Source organism: Lepisosteus platostomus, chromosome 10 (assembly GCF_059453375.1).
Source record: "Lepisosteus platostomus isolate fLepPlt1 chromosome 10, fLepPlt1.hap1, whole genome shotgun sequence".
Classification (NCBI taxonomy): domain Eukaryota; kingdom Metazoa; phylum Chordata; class Actinopteri; order Semionotiformes; family Lepisosteidae; genus Lepisosteus; species Lepisosteus platostomus.
The window spans coordinates 2579546-2600944 of record NC_142620.1 but is presented as its reverse complement, the minus strand read 5'-3'; the positions used below and the strand labels follow the sequence as shown (position 1 = coordinate 2600944).

At 42.9% G+C, this 21399-nt stretch overlaps 1 protein-coding gene and 1 long non-coding RNA gene across 2 annotated transcripts; one reads left to right on the top strand and one right to left on the bottom strand.

The window, feature by feature from the left end:
- Positions 1 to 1619: 1619 nt before the first annotated feature.
- On the top strand, positions 1620 to 5657 carry dio2 (iodothyronine deiodinase 2). Its single transcript, XM_088647477.1, has 2 exons — positions 1620 to 2462; positions 5064 to 5657. Exons 1-2 carry the CDS (start codon positions 2244 to 2246, stop codon positions 5595 to 5597), a joined length of 753 nt encoding a protein of 250 aa, XP_088503603.1. The 5' UTR covers positions 1620 to 2243; the 3' UTR covers positions 5598 to 5657.
- A 4339-nt stretch (positions 5658 to 9996) lies between these two features.
- On the bottom strand, positions 9997 to 15622 carry LOC148653015 (uncharacterized). The gene is made up of 2 exons (XR_015941575.1): positions 13541 to 15622; positions 9997 to 12574 (listed from the first exon to the last, which is right to left on the bottom strand). It is a non-coding gene; the product is annotated as an uncharacterized LOC148653015 (long non-coding RNA).
- Positions 15623 to 21399: the final 5777 nt, after the last annotated feature.

Genomic DNA, 21399 nt, shown 5'->3' with positions numbered 1-21399 from the left:
GAGAGTTGCATTATAATTCATATCTGTAATAATTAACTGAATTACAGTGGAGAAGAGGCTGCGTACACACAGACTAGGCATGTGTATCCCTCTGATGTTATTCTGTATATTCCTCAGACAGACACCAGATAAAGAAAAGTGTGGTTGCATCTATTTCAGGACTCTGCAGAGGAATTTGTTTTATAAAACTGATTGTTAGATAAATGTTAAAAATTGAAAAGCTATATATATATACAAAAGTTTATTCTGGGGGGAGATTTTTAAATTTGGTTTGTAGCATTAAAACTGCAGTATATAGTGTTTCTGCACCTACGAATTATGAAATAACCACTGACCTCTCACACCCCTGATCCGACAAACAGTGCCATGGGAGAGCCGAGTAGTGAGAACCACCGTTGATTAGCTCATCTGAGGGACAGCCCCTCCTACAGCAGTGAGACCAGAACATTCTGGTTCAGAGGGAGGAGTACCGCCTACTGGTCCACCAACACCAGCTAGAACAATAACCTGGTTTCCCTGGAGCTCTCTCAGCCCAGTACTGACCAGGCCCTGCCTTGCTTAGCCTCTGAAGTCGACAAGGTCAAGCTACAGTACAAGGTAGTAATACTGTTGATGTACCATAGGCAGGTTTGCCTTTTGTGTTCTTAACTTTGTTACACCTTGTCTTTTTTAACTTAAATTATTTCCATAAATGCTCTGAGTGCCAAACGAAATGAAACTATAATTCTTTCTTTGGTGTGCTTTTGTGTATAAACCCCAGCTTCTTCCATAATCCACTAAATGGGAATACAGTGGCTCTTTGAAAATGTATTGAATGGGATTTCAGCAGTAATTACATCCGTGAAAATGTTTTAATCCTGACAGCAATGTACAACTCCATTCCAGCTGAAATGCCTAAAATGTCTGCAGTATCGGTTTATTTTATTTTTTTACCAACTCGGCATTTTCTGCCAGCCGTGGGATTTGAACCAGCAACCATCCAGCTACAGGTGCAGATCCTGAGCCACAGGGCCGCCCAGAGGCACAGCTCTTTATTTATGAACCCAAAGGGAATACAATTAAATTAGTTCAGATTGCAAAATGGCACATCCCAGCTGCCCTGAGGTTCGTGGCCTTTCAATGTTCAAGAGGATTGTTAAATTAACTGGTGTCAGTCCCAGGAGGCATTTAACCATTCAATACTTACTGGTCTCTATTATCAGAGAACAGTGAGCGCTTGTTCTCAGAACGTTCATGAGGGCACCCAGATTTCGTCTGTATCGGAATATAGCTGCTGCCATTAGCAGAGGCACCTGACAGCAAATATTTTTAACTTCAAAGGAGAAAAAAACTCTGGTAGGCTTAGCTGCAGTATATGAACTTGGAAAACAGACCGCAGAAAAACGTGTTCTGCCAGATTCTGTCAGCCTGGTTAGTTCTACGATTTTATGTACATTGAAAAGAGGGCGAAGTGCACTGGGTTTGGGAGGCTGGAGGGTGAGAATTGTGCTGGGTTCAGTGACCCCTGACGATCCCCCCGCGGGGAGCCCAGCGCATCGGAGCGGAGGGAGCTGACGCCCGGTCCTGCTTCAGCCTCACCGAGGCTGGGACGGGACAAACGCCCTCTTTCAGACGAGCCAAGCTCCGAAAGGTGGCTGGCTGCGTCATTTGCACGTCAGTCCGGCCACCAGAAAGGTGCCTCGGTCTCCTCGACAGCAGACGACTGAATGGGCTGGTCCGACGCGATGCGAGGTTCCACCCTTCACTTGATTCCCTGCCCTGGCCAGGGAATGCCTTCGCCGTGACGTCGCGATCTTACCACAAGATAAGCCGCGAGGGTTATAGCAGAGCAGGAGATGATCACGGTATATAAAGAGCAGCGCAGGAAATATTCACAGCTACAAAGGGGGAGAGGGGGGGGGGGGAAGTTTGGCCACAGCGTGTGTCAACTTGGCATTCGCCGCTTCGCCCAATGCACTGCAGAGATAAGAATACTGGAGCCCCTTTATTGAGCTGGAGCTGGAGGGGAGAATATCTGACGCGTTAAAGCCACGCTTGCATTGTTAAACAAAAAAGGGACTTTTTTTTTTAAGAAGAGGTCTAACAACAACAACAACAACAACAACAACAGTAAAAAAAAAAAATCAAAGTTAAAGACCTGTTCATCATGGGTTTGCAGAGATGAACTTTGAAAAAGAAAAGTAATACCCGACCGAAAGCGGTTTTTGCACTCTTTTTTTGGTGGTGGGGGGGGGCGCTGCAACATGGGCATGTTAAGCGTGGACCTGCTGGTGACCTTGCAGATCTTGCCGGGTTTCTTCTCGAACTGCCTGTTCCTGGCGCTGTACGACTCGGTGGTGCTGGTGAAGCGCGTGGTGTCGGCGCTCAGCTGCTCGGGCTCGGACGGCGAGTTTCAGCGCACGCTCACCTCCGCCGGCCTGCGCTCCATCTGGAACAGCTTCCTGCTGGACGCCTACAAGCAGGTAAGGACGGCCGTGCGCCCTGCATCGCGCTGCTGCCGGCTCCCTGCACCTGGCGGCGGAGCCCCCCCGCCCGGGGACCACTGCCTGAGCAGCAGCTGGGATGCAAGCCGTCACTGTGTGTTTCCGAAACTTTCTCCTGGCGTGGTCGCATACTGACCCGCTTCCTTCTGATTGAGAACGGGGGGTTTAAGGGAAGGTTACCTGTTGGTTGTGCGCTTTTGTTTTTGGTCCTGGGAGAAAAAGTTAGCTGCGTAATTTAAAATATTTCCGTGCGTTTCACACTGAATTGTTCGGCCGCTTCATTTATACTTATAGGTTAAACCCGCTCCCCCCCTCCGCAATTGAGCTAATTAAACCTCCAACATGTGTCCGCCAAGCCAGGGGTCTTTTTCAGACAACTGAAAATTAGCGTCTTGTTTTTCCCTGTAGAAAACGCTGGGTTTTATTTATTAAATAGAAGCGCATATACACGCTTAGACATGTTTAAGAGGCATCGAGACCTGTTGTGCGATTAACAGTCAAATTCAGTTAATCCGAATGCACAGAAATAGGAAATCCAGCTCCCAGATTTTTAAACCGCTTGTACTAGGAGGTTATAAAAATCCACGTGTTGCTCGGTGTATACAGGAGCTGGGTTTCGGAAAGAGAGGGCCAGTTTATTACTTTGCCGGTAAATCTGATACGGAAGCTACTTGAGGAAAAAAAAGAGCAGAATCTTCTTAGTCTCGATTCAGAGAAGAACAATGAGCGCAACAACATTCTTTTCAGGTTTTCTGAATATCTGAGTCTTGACTCATGCGTCTTTCAGCTTCACTTGACTGGCTCTGCTCCCTGGCTGTGCCGCAAGCTGTAACTGAATCGGGTCCCGCACTGCACTCAGTGTTCAGACTGAAAGGAGACCCGAGCTTGGCCCTGGCGAGATCCTTCAGCCAGGATAGATCAGGGAAAGTGGAAATGTCATCCCAATCACAGTGCATTAACATTTGGGAGTGTCATAGTAAGGATCAATACTATGTATTCAGGTGTTTTTGAGTAAACTGAATTCTTCAAACACTGACCCAGCTTGTAATCAGACTCCTGACCCCATACATAATCTTTAAACTCCTGAATGGCCAGTGTATCTGTGGGTTTTCATTTCATCTGGTCTCTTAATGAGCTAAACCGGCTGGTCACTCTTTACTTGCCCAGTTAAACAGCTTCTCCTAGTTCTTCAAGTGCTTCTACTTTAAAGAGCCCTTGAAAACCCTGCACATAGACCAGCCCTCCAGGACCTGGACTGGACACACCTGAGCTAAACATTTATACACCAATGGACAATAGCACTAAGCACAACAGTCACAGGTCAGAAGCTATATGGTAAAATGCTGGTCTGTCAGCTTGAAAAACATGCTTTTACTTATTAGTACATTTTGTGCATCTGCACCCGTGCACACAGAGGTACGACATGAATAAGTGAAAACGGGTTTGAACACATTAATTCTGCGGCCATACAGAGAATTTGGAACATGTGCTTAGAGTTAATACTTTATGGTCTTGCCATTTGCCCTAAAGAAAGACCACAATACACTTTGCTCATTGTCTCGGTGAGATAAGCAGACCATTCCTGGCTCGCTGTCTGTGTCTGAGGGTCCTTGGTTTATGTGGATGCTTCTATAGGTTGCACATTTTTAACTTCTTTCCTGGGCACTGACTAGACAGGCCACTGGCAGTGCTGATCTCTTGATTGGCTCTCTGGTGCACTTTTCTTTGCATGGAAATGACGAAACTGGGGTCCCACTTTGCATAACATTTCTTCCTCTTAAAAAGAATAGATGCAAAAGTGCTCTTGAAGTCCTGCAAGAGTGTTAGTGTGTGAAGCAGAAATTGCAGTTCCACTGCACTCCACCCACTGACAAACCAGCCCCCCATTTTAGTGCAGCTAAGTGAGAATTGGCACAACAATCACAGTGTGAGAGTTGTGAACACAGCACGGAGCACAGCAAGGACAGGCAGCAGTGTGGGGCAGGGGCCCGTCTGAGCACAGACCTGCTGCTGGACTGCTTAGCAAGGGCACTTCGCTCAGACTGGGCAACAGGAATCGATCTGGATAAATGCACCAGCCAGCTCGCTCTACTAGAAACTGCACAAAGGGCAGAGATCCGTCTCTCACTGCACAGTGTGTCACACTGCAGGGATAACTTCTGAACATTGTCTTGACACTTTTGCAACCTGCCATATCTGCAACAAATTGTTCAGCCAAATATCCACTCCTTTTCAAAGTGTATCAGTGGTCATCTGCCCGTGTGCTTTTGTCATAAGTATTAAGCAAGATAAATACTGCTTATCTTCTCTGAGGTTTAAAGCAACCTGTTAGACCATTGTGGGATTAGGTGTACAATAGAAATTAAAATGGGCTTCTACTTAAAAATTTTGATGAGCAAACAAAGATGATTTGTGGCTGCGCTTCAAAGGTCATTAAAGAAATAAATCAGTTTTGCACTTGACTGCAGGGTAAAGCTAATTAATCAGCTAAGTGGAGCCTGCAGTGGCCTGCCCTCTCCTGAGCGAGGCTGCAGCGCCGCTCGTGTGCCCGCGTCTGACCGGCTGCTCTCCCTGCCCCAGGTGAAGCTCGGCGGCGACGCGCCCAACTCCAAGGTAGTGAAGGTGCCTGGCGGCGGCAGGCCGGACGAGTGCCGCCTGCTGGACTTCGAGAGCTCGGACCGCCCCTTGGTCGTGAACTTCGGCTCCGCCACCTGACCCCCCTTCATCAGCCAGCTGCCGGCCTTCAGGCGGCTGGTGGAGGACTTCTCCGCAGTGGCCGACTTCCTGCTGGTCTACATCGACGAGGCGCACCCGGCCGACGGCTGGGCGCTGCCGGGCCTGGCGTCCTGCTCCTTCAAGGTGAGGAAGCACCGGAGCCTGGAGGAGCGCTGCCAGGCCGCCCGCAGGCTGCTGGAGCACTTCTCCCTGCCCCCGCAGTGCCAGCTGGTGGCCGACTGCATGGACAACAACACCAACGTGGCCTACGGCGTCTCCTTCGAGAGGGTCTGCATCGTGCAGCAGCAGAAGATTGCCTACCTGGGCGGAAAGGGACCCTTCTTTTACAATCTCAACGAAGTGAGGCAGTGGCTGGAGCACAGCTATGGAAAACGATAGGGGGAGGGGAGGGAGGAGACTGCTGCGTTTCTGAACCGCGCCCGGAAAAGGAGAACAAAAGGAAGGAGGAGCGCTTTCAGAACTGTTTCGTGCCGCAACTCCAGAGGCTTCAGAGGCAATCGTAGAGCTCCAGAAGCAGCGTCCTGAGAGTACGTCAGTGCTTCGATCAGCTGTCAAACGATGGGACAGACATGCGAGTTCAGAATACAGGAGAGGGGGTGGAGTGAGGCTGAGCTGAAACAGTCAAGAGTGGTGAATGCAGAGCAAACCAAATGGTCAGTAGGGGTTTTTTGGTAGCAGACATACCATTTTGCTAATATTGGTATTTTAGCATTTTAAAACTACTCTTTTAGAAACCCTTCCCTTAAAAAAACCAAATTGCTGAACAGAAATGAAAGCACAAGTAACCAGCTTTTATAAACTTAATTTATTTCTATGAGATAGTTTTTGTATTTTTATGTCATTTTTAAAGCATTGTGCTGTCTTGTTTATATGTACGAGAACCTGTATCGCGTTTATTTAAGAAGACAATCATTCCTTGCCTTATTCCCTTCTGTTTAGAGAAGTCCATAGTACTGTTTTTAATGCACATGCTTCACCAGCTTTGATAAACTCCGATGCACTCTACATTAATTATTCCGAAAAAAAAATTCTCAACTGAGTCCAACTACACACGCAGAAGTAAAGATAATTACAGAATTTTAATCTGCTTAAATTCCTGAATACTGAGTTAAAGAGAAAACTTTCCAAGGTCCAATGGTGAACATCCCTGCGGAGTTTATGAAGTGTGCTGGTACTAAGGGGAATCGTTCTGACACTTGCAATGATCGAACTGCGGCACTGAATTTGAATGTATCTGAATTTAACTTGTATTGTGTATTATGGTGCTAGGGCTGGATAGCTACAAATTGCACTATGGCTGTATAGCCGTTGGAAAGCTCAAAGTTTTAAGAATTCAGGAAAAAAAAACCTTGATATATAAAATGAATACTGCAGAGAAGTTGGTTTCAATAGAACTGTCCTTTCCAAAAAAGTTGAATGTGGGTTTTGCTCCCAGTCTGGGGACGGGGTGGGATTTTCACTCGGTTATTAGAATTGAAGGTGGAAATTCTCCGGAGGGAGGCGGAGAGGCGAACCGGTGGCGCGTGCCCGGCTCTGAGCGGGAACCCGTGTGCGAATGAAGATCGCTGACGAAAGGGGCACTGGCTCGGTCAGCGGTTGGATGCCAGGCCACACGGTTTCCAGCCAGAACGAAGCCAACGTGCCTGTGGTTGCGTGAGAACCGCTGTCCTGACACCCGTTTCCTGTTCTCTCTCCAATGTACTGAAACACCTTTCGCAGGCTCGGTTTCATGTAGTGCAAACAACTGCTTATTTAAATAAATTTTTTTTAAAAAAATGAGTAATCTGCTGCTTGCTTACAGTATATGCAAATGAGCATGATGATGGTTACTTTGTTTGCGGCCTTTTCGAAGCACAAAATTATTTTATCAGTAAACTGCTCCAGAAGTTACTTTTGAATTGCTAAATGTTGAAGAAAAAGTGGGCGTTAAGATTTTTAAATTTTAAAATAGTGCATTCTCTTGACAGAATGTGTCATTACGTCGGTTAATATGACTGGAAGCAAGTCCAGGAGCATTTTCAATTGCTGTGGCAGTCCGAGACAGGTTTTTACATGCGCATGCACATGAGTAATCGGTGTGGCGTAACAGTTCCTGGCTGGCGTCCTGCTCCTGCGGAGCTGTCGGTGAAAGCCGGGACACACAGGGGGCGAGACTGGACAGGGAGGTTCACCTGTCTCCCTGTGTCATACCCTGTCGCAGGAAGAAGTGAAGAACTGACCAATAGGGAACATCGGGACCAGAACTCTGTGGCAAAGCCCAGCACCATTGCCAGAGCTGCAGGCGTGAATCCGCACGGGAAAAGAGGAGATTGGTTCTTTAAGAGACGTGCAGGGAAAAGCCACGCTCTGCAGAGCTTCACACAGCCCTGTCAGTGGCCAAGGCGGTGTCTGGGCCGGGTGGAGCAGCCCAGGGGCGCCGCTAGGACAGGCTCTGGCAGTGGCCTCCAAAACAACGCCTGTATTCCCACATCTCGGCTCATGACCGGGAGAAAGTATTCGAAATGTACAGGTACATCTATGTAAATTCACGTTAAGATATTAGCAGAATACAAATTACCTGTCACATCCTATACAGTTTTTATTTGCCCGCTAACTTACAAAATGTCAGCTTGGCAAAAATTATTTCATGCCACAGGAACAACATAATATGCCATAATGGGCCTTTACACTTTGCGGATGGATGCAAATTAGGAATGTCAGCAGAATAAAAAGTATTATTTATGAAAATGTTGGTCAAAATAGTTTTGAGAAATATTTACTGTGGCTGGAAACTACATAATTTCCAGTAATATGTACAAATATATCAGGAAGAACATGCATCAGATGGGACAACACACTTGGATAGCTTGTGCTCATCAGAAACGGCACTTTCCATTCTCTGTTCTAAATCCACTTCACTTTCCACTTTTGTCCTCAAAATATCCACTCTTCCTTGATTGTCTGAAAAAAACTAGATCACCACAAGCGTGCCGGGGGGGGGGGGAGTTTGACAGACTGAGTAAGAAAGACGTTAGACGTGTCTGCTTTTCAGTCTCAGCTGCTGACATCCCCGGTGGTTTTCATCAATCTAGGTGAAGAAAATTGAAGTCCACCATGCTAACCTCTTCTTCCTTTAGACATATTTTTTTTATTTTATTACACAGGACAGCACAATTGAAATCCAAATGTAGAATATCTGTAGAATACTCCTAACCCTAGCTTTTACGATGTTTTTTATTCATAGTCCCTTGATTCATCAAAGTTAACTGCCTGTGCCTGTCTGCTACTAGCGTTAAACCTCCACCTCCATGTTTCCTGGCTGTCTGTGAAACTGAGCTTCTTGTCCATCACTCTGTGTGAGCCCATTTCTGCTATTTCATGACACCAGGGTCACCTGCTGGTACAGTAGGCTTTATGTTGTGCATTTAGATGCCAACACTTCTCGGTTTTAGGTATAAACATACAATTATCTAGTCTTTTGAAGTCTTCCGTTGAGTTTCTCTTTCTCTCTACTCCCTTTTCATCTCCATTGCAGTTCTTCTCCTTGGATTCTATGTCCTTTCACTCCACTTTGAATGTTTTCGCGTCGCCCGATTGATCTTTGTCTTAATCGTTTTGCCTTCTTGTTTAGGGTGTATTTAATTGTTTTGGTATAGGTAGCCTTTGCCATTCTGTTTTCAATAGCTGGGAAAACCGAACTCTGTAATGTCACTGTTTTACTTACCAGGATAGTTGACACACCTCAAAGCACCAGAGAAAAATTGGAGCACAAGTGAAACACAGCCGCATGGGCTCAGCACAAGGGCTGCGTCCCCTTCACGCACGGCAGGAAGTGATCTTACCGGCACAGCACAGTCAGCGAAGAAAAGAAATGAGGTCTGGAGATGACCTCACTGTGCCCAAGGCAGCTGAGGGCTTCCACAGCTGGAAAGGTGTGGTTTGGACACAGACAGCTGTGGTGTTCTCGAGTCTGCGATGTGACAGTGCGCGGACAGCATGGTAGATACTGGTGCCCTTGGGCTGCTGTCCTCTGTAAAATGTCCTGCTGTGGGAATCAGTGCAAATGTAAGTCACTTTGGAGAAAAGTGCCAAACCAAAAAAAAAGAAAAATAGCACTTCATGAGGCACCCTGAAGAACAGCACCCTTATCCACCACTGCACTATGGTGCCAGAGAAATTTGTTTTCTTTATGCCTTCAAAGAGCTCTTGAGTTATTCAGAACTCTTCCTTTTGGATTTGGGGTAAAAGCTTTGATGTTCATAAAGTCTCCCTGATGGGCTAAACTACCTCGTTCTTATATCTTATTGTGTAACTACATTAGGAAATGCTCAGAAATCCATTCCAAAGCAAGTAATTGATTAATATACGTCACTCTTATTGTATAGTGGAGTAACTTACTTATGCATTCCACAGCCAGTTCCACTTGGTTAAATTAATTTGGTTTAAATCTTCATTGTAAGCTTGAAACCCAGATAAAACTGCATTTAGAAAAGCCTTTGCCTTTATGAACTTACAGATATCATGCTGTTTAGTGATACAAATGAGCTGATTTACATCTACTCACATAAACAAAACAAGCTTACATGTCAGAAATACCATTTTTAAAAATGATTGTTCAAAAACAGAAAGCAGTCTTCCGTCTACTGTTGTGTAAAAAAATGTAAACGACGAGTTTCCTGCATATGTGAATTAAGTTAAAACTAATTAGACTAAATGAATGACAAAATAACTGCAATGCCAAGACATGTTTTAGGCTTCTAGAGTAAGGATTTAAAAAAACAAAAGAGCATTTCCACAGTTTTGCAGTTTTGAATGAATTGTTTATTTTAGGCAACTGATGAATACCGTCTTTGTGTTGCATCCCCAGCTTCTCACAAAAATACAGACAATAGATTCCTTTACAGGGAAAAAAACAGTTCCTTGTGCTAAATATAAAGATGGAATGAAAAGTAAAATAAGGTACAAAAGCATGCCTTTAAAATTAAAATTATATAAAATTAGATCAATGAAATTGTTAAACAAAAACGCATTTCCGTCTGCACATTTGGTTCTTTCCTATAAACTTGGCAAGGAAAACAATCTCAAAATGAATGTACTGTACGTTTAGAAAGAAAACGTGTTTTTTTTTTGTTTAACTGGTGCACTCAAGGTGCTGCGTTTATGAAGTTATTGGCAGGGTATGAGAAAGCTGGTGTCCTGGCAGCACACTGGATTAAGAATCAACTAGAAGAAAAAAAAAGTACAACATTTATGACACAGCCGTCAGACAAGTAGGTCAAACACTTTGCATAAGACTGCAGGAGGCAGACCGTACGACATTCCTCTGAGCCCAGGAACACCCCTTGAATTAAACTGCATATTTAACTACTAATCCTAACATTCTGTTCTCCTTTTTTTGTTGCTTCCTCATAACATCTAGAAAATGAAACTGATCTGTCAACATGAACACCTGCCTTTTTATCCAGTAGCCCATTTCCCATGTTAGAGTGTCAGGTGTCTTGAACCAGGTATTTTCCTAGTCTTGAATTTAGTCGTTTTTATGTTATCATCATCTGGGAATATGATTAGTGGAGTAACTACATCAGAATCTAGATCATGGATATAAATTAGGAAGAGCAGTGCTCCTACATGATTCCTTGTACCCACCCCAATTGCAGTATTAATCCCATTCCTGTATTCACATACATGCCTTACATTGATTGCCTGCCACCTTCAATAGAAGAATTAATCTCAAATTAAAGTGGAGCATCCCCAAAAAAAAAGTTTTATTAGACTTTTCCACACGATACCAACACTTTGTCAGTGCTGTTTTTGTTCTTTTGAACTGGAGTTCTAAACCATCTGCGGAGAAACAAAAGACATGGAGCTCCTTTGAAAGGCATCCTTTTCAGGTATTTCCAAATATAAACCAGCAGCTGTGGCTTGAAGGGAGGGTGATGCAGATTTGACAGGTGGATAGATGGCAGAGTTCACATCATAGAATTCATCCATCCATCCATTTTATACCCGCTTTCTCCAACATAGGATCACAAGGGAGCTGCAGCCTATCCCAGCATGCAACGGGCAGGGTACGCCCTGGATGGGACGTCAGTCCATCACAGGGCACACACACCTGTGCTAGTTTTCCTGGAAACAAATTAACCTACAAAACCAAAGCAGCTAGAGGGAACCCACACAAACACAGGGGAGATCATATAAACTCCACACAGATGGCACCCCAGGAATTGAACCCAGGGCCCCACATGCGAGAGAGCGCCACCCATGTGCCCTCAAGGAATTCCCTGTCTCGTTAACATCTTGAAACAATTATGTACTTGGTGCACATACAGATCCTCCTATACTACCTGTCCAACCAATAAAGCTCCTCTTAACCATTTCAAGTTCAAGATTGGGTTAATTCAGGTGCTGGAGCACCACTCCTGCCAGTCAGCCAACAGCAGTCATCAATCTGCTGAAATCTCTTTATTGAACTGTGAATCAGTGAATGTTGCTTTCTAGAATCATCATTTTAATATTCTGTAAGCCTATTCTGTAAGGTGATTCTCGATTGAGAAGACACCGCAGAGCACAGATTTGGTAACAATCATTTGGCGATATTTTTATTAAAAGAAGTAGGTTACAAATGAATGCCTATAGAGACAACATCTTAATGATAATGATGTCATATTAATATTTTTTCTACACAACTTTAAAAGGTCTTTGTGCATGTTGTAATAGTGGTAACTGGCATTCTGATGACTTCAATTAAATGTAAGAATTGTAATAAAGCTCTCATTAGCACTGACAAGTGAGATCGTGATCTGGAATGACATTAAATAACAAACGTTTGTGTCAAGTCAGGCTACTTATCTTCGTGGCGATATAATGAGAGATTCGGACCAGTTCGCACCTGTGACACTGAGCTGCAGCACTGCAGGGAACAGCAGCCATGGCTGATAATACAAACACTATAAAACCCTGACACATGGAGAAGAGAGCACATGTACTTACAAGTGACATTCTTATTTCCATTTAAAAGCAGCAGTCAATGGATATTATGGGGACCTCTAGTGTCAGAGATCCCAAAAGGCTCATACATAATTCACATCAGTCACCAGCACTGTGGAGGAATCATGTCATAAACGTGCTGGAACACTAGATGAAGTCTTGCAATGATAAAGCAGCACAAGCCGGCCTGCATTCCAACTGCACCTGATGCTTTCCACATTCCTCACTTTACTCCATGTGCACAGCCTTTCCGAGACTGGCTGCTACACTGAACTATCCCTTTCCTTCTCTCTCGGTGCGGGACACTAGGTCACAGTCCAGGTCTCTCTCCAGAACAAACTCCCATCGTCTTTCCAGCCCTCCACCAAGCACACCTGTGGGCCATTCCCCTGTGCACACAGGGAGACCTCTGTGAGAACTGTCAGACTAAGAACAGTTACAACAACAAAAATAATCGTTTTTTTTTATTACATCAGGTGTTAATTTTAGTTTAGAGTCCTACATTTCTGGGGCTTGGTGTGGCTTTTTTTTTTTACTATTTCAAATGTATGCTACCTCAAATAAAGACCAGCAGAATAAATCAAAAACAGAATAGAAAAATAGAAATTGGGGACAAAGTACAGAACTGGTACAGGCAGAAAATATGTCAGACTACTTCTAGATGAGCGCCTTGCACCTACAGTACTTGAAGATACTGCAACATTTTAACCTTTTTTTTCCCCAGGAGATCTACTCTTTCTAATCCCCGAATCCAATGTTATTTCTCACATGGATCCCGCGGAATTCCAAAAGGAAAAAAAAAAGGAAACCCCAGAGGATCAGGTTCTAAATGAAGAGGAAACCAGGACACCTGCTGCGTGTTTCGGGATGCTGCAGGCCACGCAGTGGAGTGAAGTAATATTGATTGAATATCGGTCATGTGCAGGGCTGTCCTCTCGAATTAGAGGAAAGACCAGTTGTTGAATAAAAAAGGAAAGCTATGACAGCAATAATAACTTTTGTTAAAATGACAGAAATGAAAATGACTGAAGAATGTTGCGATTGTCAAAAATGCTGTGAATTTGGCGGACATTAGAATTCACTATTCCGTGAACACTGTGTGCGAGAGAATTTCAGGTTGTGTGCGTTGCTCATCTAAGGCTAGCAACTTCACCATATACACTGGCATTGGCCAGATTAAACTTTTTTAGCCTGGCTGGCTCTCCTGCCACAACTCACCCAGAGAACAGATTTTGTCTAAAGAGCTCGGGCCTCCTTCCTAAAAAAACCCGATAACAAGGCTATTTTAAACGGAGCTACAGCTACAGGGTAACTAGACAGGTCGCTATCTAGATAAGCAGAAACGGACAACAAACCTAAAAAGGGCGAAGAAATCGGGGAGGTCTCGTCCTGCCTCGCACGGCGGTGTCTGCAGCAGGGGGTCGGGAGAGTACGAGGATTTATGGATTTCAAATCCCAGAAAGGTCACTTATTCAGAGGAGCACGTGCTCGTCACATCCTCCCGACAGTGATGGAGAAGACACTGTAAAATCACATTACTGCATGACCTTTACATTTTTTTTTCTCATCACGTGTCAGAAAAGCTACTTAAGAAAAATCTCCAGGAGGTCTGTGTTAGCTACGTGTCCGCGGCTGCAAACGCCATGGATAACACAGACACAAAATAACGGGTGTAGCGCTTAAAATAAAACACCAGGCACGATAAAACACAGCAAACCCCAACCCCCCAAAAGACAAATTAATATTATTAATGAATATTCTATTATAATTATTAATTTAATCACAGTTTTGTACCTCTCTCAGTGCCAGCAGTGGGAAATGTGCTCGTACCCTATCCTTCTGCGAGTGGCGCCCAATTAGCTTTATGGGCTCTTTGCACGACGGTGAACATCATTCATTGAGAGTTCATTGGTCAATGCGCCCTTGCTCAAGTGCTGAAAATATTTAATGGCACAAACTGGGCGCGCAGAAAACGAAAGCAGAGCGCGATGCGCAACAGCTGCAGCTACAGTATTTCACAGCTGTTTCTCACGGCCTCGCTTTTGTTCACAGCAACCAAGTACCGTGATATGAGCTGCTAATGTACCGACTCGGCAGTTCATCTGTAACACACAAATGTGCACACTCGTAACGCTTCTCTGTCAGAAGTAGCCTTCGCAAAACACCAGGGAGCTGATTCCAAAGATTCAATATGAATCAGGTTCTAAAATCACACAATATTGCGTTATATGACTACAACAACAGTGAGAAATTTTGCTATGTTGTACAGGAAAGGGCTTCTGTAACCCAAGACTTGTCTCAAGTGATTTTTTTGTCCTTGCGAAACAATAGCTGAAAGCAGAACAATTCATTCAACAGTGTCACCGGGTTACTGCCGTTTGCTTCCTGGAGATGTTTTCCTCAATACACTGCAAGGCTACGCGACAGAAAAGGAAATCGTGATGACTACAAAATTCATAAAATGTAGTTCAGCACAGAAACAAATTGGATTAAATGAAAAGGCGAGTGTTCTGTTTTTCAAAGTAAAAAGATTGCTTTCGTGAGCAGTTTGTATCCTAGCCCGCCCCGCTCCAGCAGGCAGTAAGTCCTTTCTATACTGTGCACGACTGAAAAGCATTTGATATTTTTCAAAAGAAGCCGAGCACCTCAAGTTTAATTTGATTTTCCTAATTTTGTGATCTATTAATCAATATGTTTTTGACCTTTTCTGGTCTTTAACAAGAAAAAAAACTAAACTTTTTGAGTTAAGAAGCGGTTTACAAATAAATCTCAATGGCCTGCTGCAAAATACAACGTTTTCACAAATACATCTTGGAAATGGTTGGTCTCTTGGACATCTTGGACATGGTCGTGTCTGGTGGGTCTTGTTTCTTGTTGATCCAAATAGACCCTTTTCATGAAATTAGACATGTTTAAGATGATGACGACCCTCCAGGTTCTCTGTTGTGAATCTTTGTGCAGTAAGTGCAGTAGGTATGTACTGTAACTGTCAGAGATGGAACCCAAGATCAGTTTTGTTCTGAGAGAACAGGACATCCACATTATGAAAAGAAACTATAATAATAATAATTATTCGTTATAAAGCGATTTTCTGGACACTCCACTCGAAGCCCTTTAAACGTAATGGGGATCCCCTCCACCACCACCTGGATGATGCGACGGCAGCCATAGTGCACCAGTATGCTCCCCACACACCAGCTCTCAGTGGGGAGGAGAGCAGAGTGATGAAGCCAGTTCATAGATGGAGATTATTAGGAGGCCATGATTGGTAAGGGCCAATAGGATATTTGGCCAGGACACTGGGGTAACATCTCTACTCTTTTTGAGAAACGCCCTAGGATTTTTAATGACGACAGAGAATCAGGACCTTTTTACAATATAATGTCCTTATCTCTATACTGGGGCATTAAGACCCACACAGACCGCAGGGTGAGCGCCCCCTACTGGTCCCACTAACACTTCTTCCAGCTGCAAACTGAGCTTGCCTAGGAGTCTCCCATCCAGGTACTAGCCAGGCTCACACCTGCTGAGCTTCAGTGGGCTGACAGGTGTGAATTATAGGGTGATATGTCTGCTGGCTTGACTAGAGCTGTTTTATTTAATGTTATATTCTGCTGATGCATTTCACAAGTGAGACAGTGTAATTTTGGCAAATAGGAAAATATTCAATCCATTTGTTAAACTGTTAGAACAAACTATAGGCCTGACTTACAGTAGAGTGTGTGTAGGGGAAAAGGTTGCATGTCTGATTATATAGCAAACATCTTGTAAGTCTGCACTTCAAAGCAGTTGAATGAAAAAAGATAAAACAGAGAAGATCGATTACATCCTTTGGATAGGACTAGAAGTCAGTAGTTGTTATAAAAATAATGAGTACAATAATGACATCTGAAAAGAAAATGCAACAAACCTTTTTAAAGGAAAGTTAATCTCTGATAACTAAGGCAGAACTAAATCTTTCTACTTCTCTGCTCCTCTTTGCACAGTGCTTGAAGCACTGCAGGCTCTTGCTGTATTCCCCTACTTGTGGACAGAAATGAAATCCCTGCTTCATGACCCCATTTCAATATCTAAAAAAGACCTATCAACGACAAAGGGAAGAGTTTCAAAGACGTTATGAAATGAATACGAGATAAAGTCATTTGAAACACTTTGTGGAGCTTCTTTAAATAGATGAACAGCCAATAATGCAGCAAGGAAAGACACATTAGAGCCTGACCTTTCCAATGGCAGAGTGACAAAACAACAATGGGATATGGGTTTCTACATCCTACATGAAGCAAAACTAAAGATGAACACAGCCGCATTTCTTTTGATTGAACAAGGCCACAGTGAACGTTAGCAGAAAGAACAGGGCTTAATATTTCATTCTTCATGAAGAGATCAGAAATTGCCTCCATGCAAGTTTATTTATTGCAGAACCAAAGGTAGGGATAACCTTCCGTTCCAAACACTAATATTAAACAAATGCTAAAGATACATAGACCTGTACGGATGTTTTCACAGCAGTGCTCTTTAGTGTGTATAGCTTGGGTTAGAAGGTTAAACGTTTATTGCTCTGGTTATTATGCAATTGAACAAACTGAAACTGAAACAAACCCCAACTGCTCCCAACAGCTTCTCTCCCTGTCTGTGTGTCTCATGGAGAGCAAGCTGGGGTCTGCGAAAAGACACATTCCTAATGCAAGAAACTGTATATGGCCAATAAAGTGATCTTATCTTACTTTCTCAAACACACAGCAGCATTGCAAGGAAGTCCCTGGATACTGACTGAAATCCAATAAGGTCAAGGAAGTGTAATTTTCAGAATATCTGTGTTTCCAGCAACAAAAGAACTGGGAGGCCTTGGACATTCAACAAAACACAACCGATACCTGCAGGGAATTAACGGATAGACAAAACTCACAGGAAGGAATGTTGCTTTCATCACCATTGCTGTCGCCAAGATTCAGCTACAGTAGGAAGCAGGCTATTCAACTCATTCCAGTAAGGATTACCCTGAGCTACTATACGTGGCTTGATCACTGATGATTTTGTTTTTCAATTTTTTGAAGACTGATTTAAAAAGAAAAGTCATCCAATAGCTTTCTGGGAAGGAAGACATTCCTAGAAAGGGCTTTAGCTTGGTTCTTCGCAGATGGGAGAAACAGTTTTATCTACATCATGCAAACAAAGCAATGCAGATTTTAAGGGATACAAAAAGAATAAAGGCAACAATGAACCTTAAAAGGCCGAGCTACTTCGTTAAATCAAGCTTAGAGCAATTACTTGTGTGAGAGTAACTTTTCAATATGCCAAAACTTTTAATACTGTATTTATTGAAAAATTGATATTGATTAATTAATACAACATTTTTTATCATTTTTCCTAGTATTGCCTTCTTTAATATACAAGGAATATCAGGATGAGTACAAATGAGAGGAAGCCATCCAGATTATTTGGTTACTAGTAGCTAATTGATCTGAGGATTATATCCAGATGTTAACATATTGTACATTAGGCAATATAATATATATATATATAAAACATCTAAAAGACAATCTATTACTTTAAAGTCTAACTAAACATAGTATTTCAATGTATATTTCACTTGTTTAAAAAAAAGAAATCGTGAAGATTTGGTTATTTATGGTAAAATGCCTTTTTCCTAATTCCTGCGGTAGATTCCTTATAGTACATGAAAGAACACAACACACTGATGTACTTTTCTTTTTCAAAATAACGCGATTGTGCAGAAGAAACTATTTGCCTGATCTCCCCCTGCCTATCTGTAACATATGCTTTATTTATTTACCTCACGATTTCCATTCACAATAGCTCACCGAGATGTATTAACTGCTGCTTCAGAGCCGGCAGCTCAGAGTTAGCTTCAAGTTCGCAATATTTTCTACAGCACCAGGCTGAAGAAATGTATTTTGGCATACCATTATATTGCGTAGCAGAAGATATGTGATTTAGTATGCACAGTATGTCCACTGTAATAGGAAAACTGAGGCAAGTTAAGTTTGAAAAAGGAACTCAATGTAGTACTTAAAATGACACAAATTGCAGTTACTGTGCTTGTGCTCAAAGTTTTCTTTTAGAGCTCCAATGCACTGATACGTTCAGCTATACTTGGGTTGATTATGCAGAGTCTGTACTAAATTTCAAATTTTACTCCCGCCCTCTAGATTTTCTTTAATAATTACATGATATGCTGATTTTTAGGCATTTCTTCAGACAAAGGAGTCACAGTGTGCTTGGATGAACGTGATATTGAATTGAACAGGCTGAAGCAGTGAGGTGACACATTTACAATGGATTATGTGGCATTACAGTAATTAGTACAAGATTCAAAATCACATTCAGCTGCATATGTTCCAGTGTTGAGCTCATGTGAGCTGAAACCATGTCTTCATGAGAGTATTAAACAAACGGCAGTGCTTCCTACAAAGTTTAGATGATTCTCAGACCATTTACATTGCTGTGCAAACATGACTGTTTAGATACAGTCAAGGGTTACACTAAATGTTAGATTTATCATGTAATTTTACTCAATTTCTGATTTACTAGAGTGCTTTCTACTATTAAAACATTGTGATTGCTATTAAAACAGCTTAATTCGGGTGAGAAGAAACAAAGCTTGCCATTTAGCATATTTCAATCACACTGATCAAAATTTTCAAAGACCTGATCACCACAACTCAAGGCAGACTATTCAAGAACAGCCAGCATTGAGTGTTGGAGTAGCTAATCCATCACATTTACCAGTCAAATCTAATCGAGTGAATGTTGTACAGTATGTTCCCTGTCATTAACATTTTTACATAGATCAGTACATCTTCTCTACACAGCCATAAAGCTGAAATGCTTATTTTCCCCCCCCACTATGAAATACTGATGTTAGGACTTGCTGTCAGCTTAAAACAGTTCTTCGAATTCTCTGTAGATCACCAGGGAATAGTGTTTGATAGAAAAAACATTGTGGGAAAAAGATCAGAAGAATGCAAGATCTCCAAGCCTTGCAAGCAGTCCATGTTTCTTTTCTCAGATATTTTCTTAGGATTCCTTATGGCTACATCAGCACTGTCCATTGCAGCTCTGTCCACTGATATCTAAATGACTCTGCCGTCAGCTGCTTCATTGCAGAACAGTGTGAAATGAAAAATCACCTCTCTCCCATTAGCCTCCACTGCAGCGCAGCTTAGCAAGGCTGATCCGACGCACACCGCTAGGCTCTGAAGTTCACTTTATCAGCCATTGCTTAAATGTTGTCATTTATACAGGTACTGTCCATTACACCGTGAGGGGGCAGAGCCGCTGCGATCTTTCCTTTGAGCTCATTTTAGCTTACTTGGGAGAATTCTGTAATTGTCCTCCAACAATGCAGCAGAATGGTTTGGCAGGACCGCCGTCATGCTCTTAAGCACAGGCATTCTGTTTTATTCTTGGCACGACTCGGCTGCCGTTTGGAACCCACCTCTGGAACTCCGTCATCCTGCCTCCCCATGTCTCCGATTTCTAACCAGTGCTGCGGCGCTCTTTGTACAATATCAACAGCTAGCCACACAGAACCGGAGAGGAGAGAGTGTCCTTGTCGAGGTCCAAATGATTGATCGAGTGGAGCTCGGCAGCGGGATTCCCTGGAAGCGAATGGTGAGGGACTGTGATGTGATAAGTGCAAGCTACTCGACTATCCATGGTTTAGAGACTGTTGTTGTGATGTATTGTCGCCACAGTAACGCATTAAAAACGGGAGGCAAGAAAGCAAACCTTAGTACAAACGACAGGGCTAGACTGCTCTGATGGCCTTACTAATTGGATTTGATTAAAAAAAAAAACTTTTCCCAAAGACGACCTTGATTGTTCAAACCATTTGTTCAATAAAGATATGGCATTGTAAAATGTTGTGCGTTGTGTGTTAAATAAGATGGTCTTTATTTATTATTATGACCGATCAGATCACATTTTAGGAGCCATTCATGCAGAAATCCAGATACTTCCTAAGGGTTCACCAACGTTTTCTCACAACTGTATATATAAGAAGAGGAAGCAGTGAAGCCATAAATGATTATGGATAATGATTATAAAGGATAATGATTCCTTGCATTTACTATATATGGCACCTTTTATCTCAAGAGATCTCAAAGCACTTTCCATATAAGGCAGGACTTACATCATGGCCCTACACTTATCAGCCGGTTTCCAGCCATGATATTGTCAATGACCAAGTGGTCAGCACCTCAGTTCAATGTCTCATCTGAAAAGAAAGCCCCGCTGTAGACAGTGCCCCCGATTATCCCAGTGGAGCCTTTCTTCAGACCACAGGGAAGAGCACCTCCTCCTGGTCCAGCAACACCACTTACAGCAACTTCCTGGCTGTACCTGGAGGTCTCACATCCCAGTACTGGCCAGGCCCAATCTTGCCGAGTTTCCAGTACCTGACCAGATTAGGCTAGAGGGCAGGAACACTAATAAACTGAACATTTATTTGGGTAACTGGAATTTTATATTCATACACTCAAGTTATATTCTTTATATATAATGTAAGACTTCTATTCTTTTTTGTGGAACCATGTTTTAATATCTGTCTGCAACAGTTTCTCTGCATCCGTGAAGACGACATATCATCTCGACATATCTGCCATTAGCCTCCCGATGATACAGGCAGAATAATCAGTGGATAAAATACATCAGAGGGAGCAGGAAGCTAGTCTCATGCAGATATATAACCCTTCATGTCAAACAACTAAGAAAGGACTTTTAGTAATTGTTTTCTAGACTGCTGAAGTCCCCATTTTGTTGAAAGAATGTGGAGTAAATGCTGCTACAGTATTTCTTCTCAGACTGGCTGATAGGGCTGGCCATTAAAGCACTGTGACAGCGGGAGACCTATCTCTTTCTACAAGAGGTAATTTTAGATTTTTGCAGCCTTTTCCTACAAGGTTAAGCATTACTGACAATATCATAAAGATGAAAAGTAATAATGCAATTCGAATATATAAACTACTGTTAATCTTTCTGTCGTGAGAAAATATGGGAGAAAGACCTGACTGCATAAGTAGAGTATATGAAAAAAAAAAGGTATTTTGAAGACGGTATCGCATAATGGGTGAGACACTCCTCTCGTACTCTAGAGAAAGGTACATCATCCACTTTGCTGCAATAAATACCTTGCTGTACCAAATGGATCTCCAAATACAATTTGTTCTCAATTGATTTACTTTGTAAATAA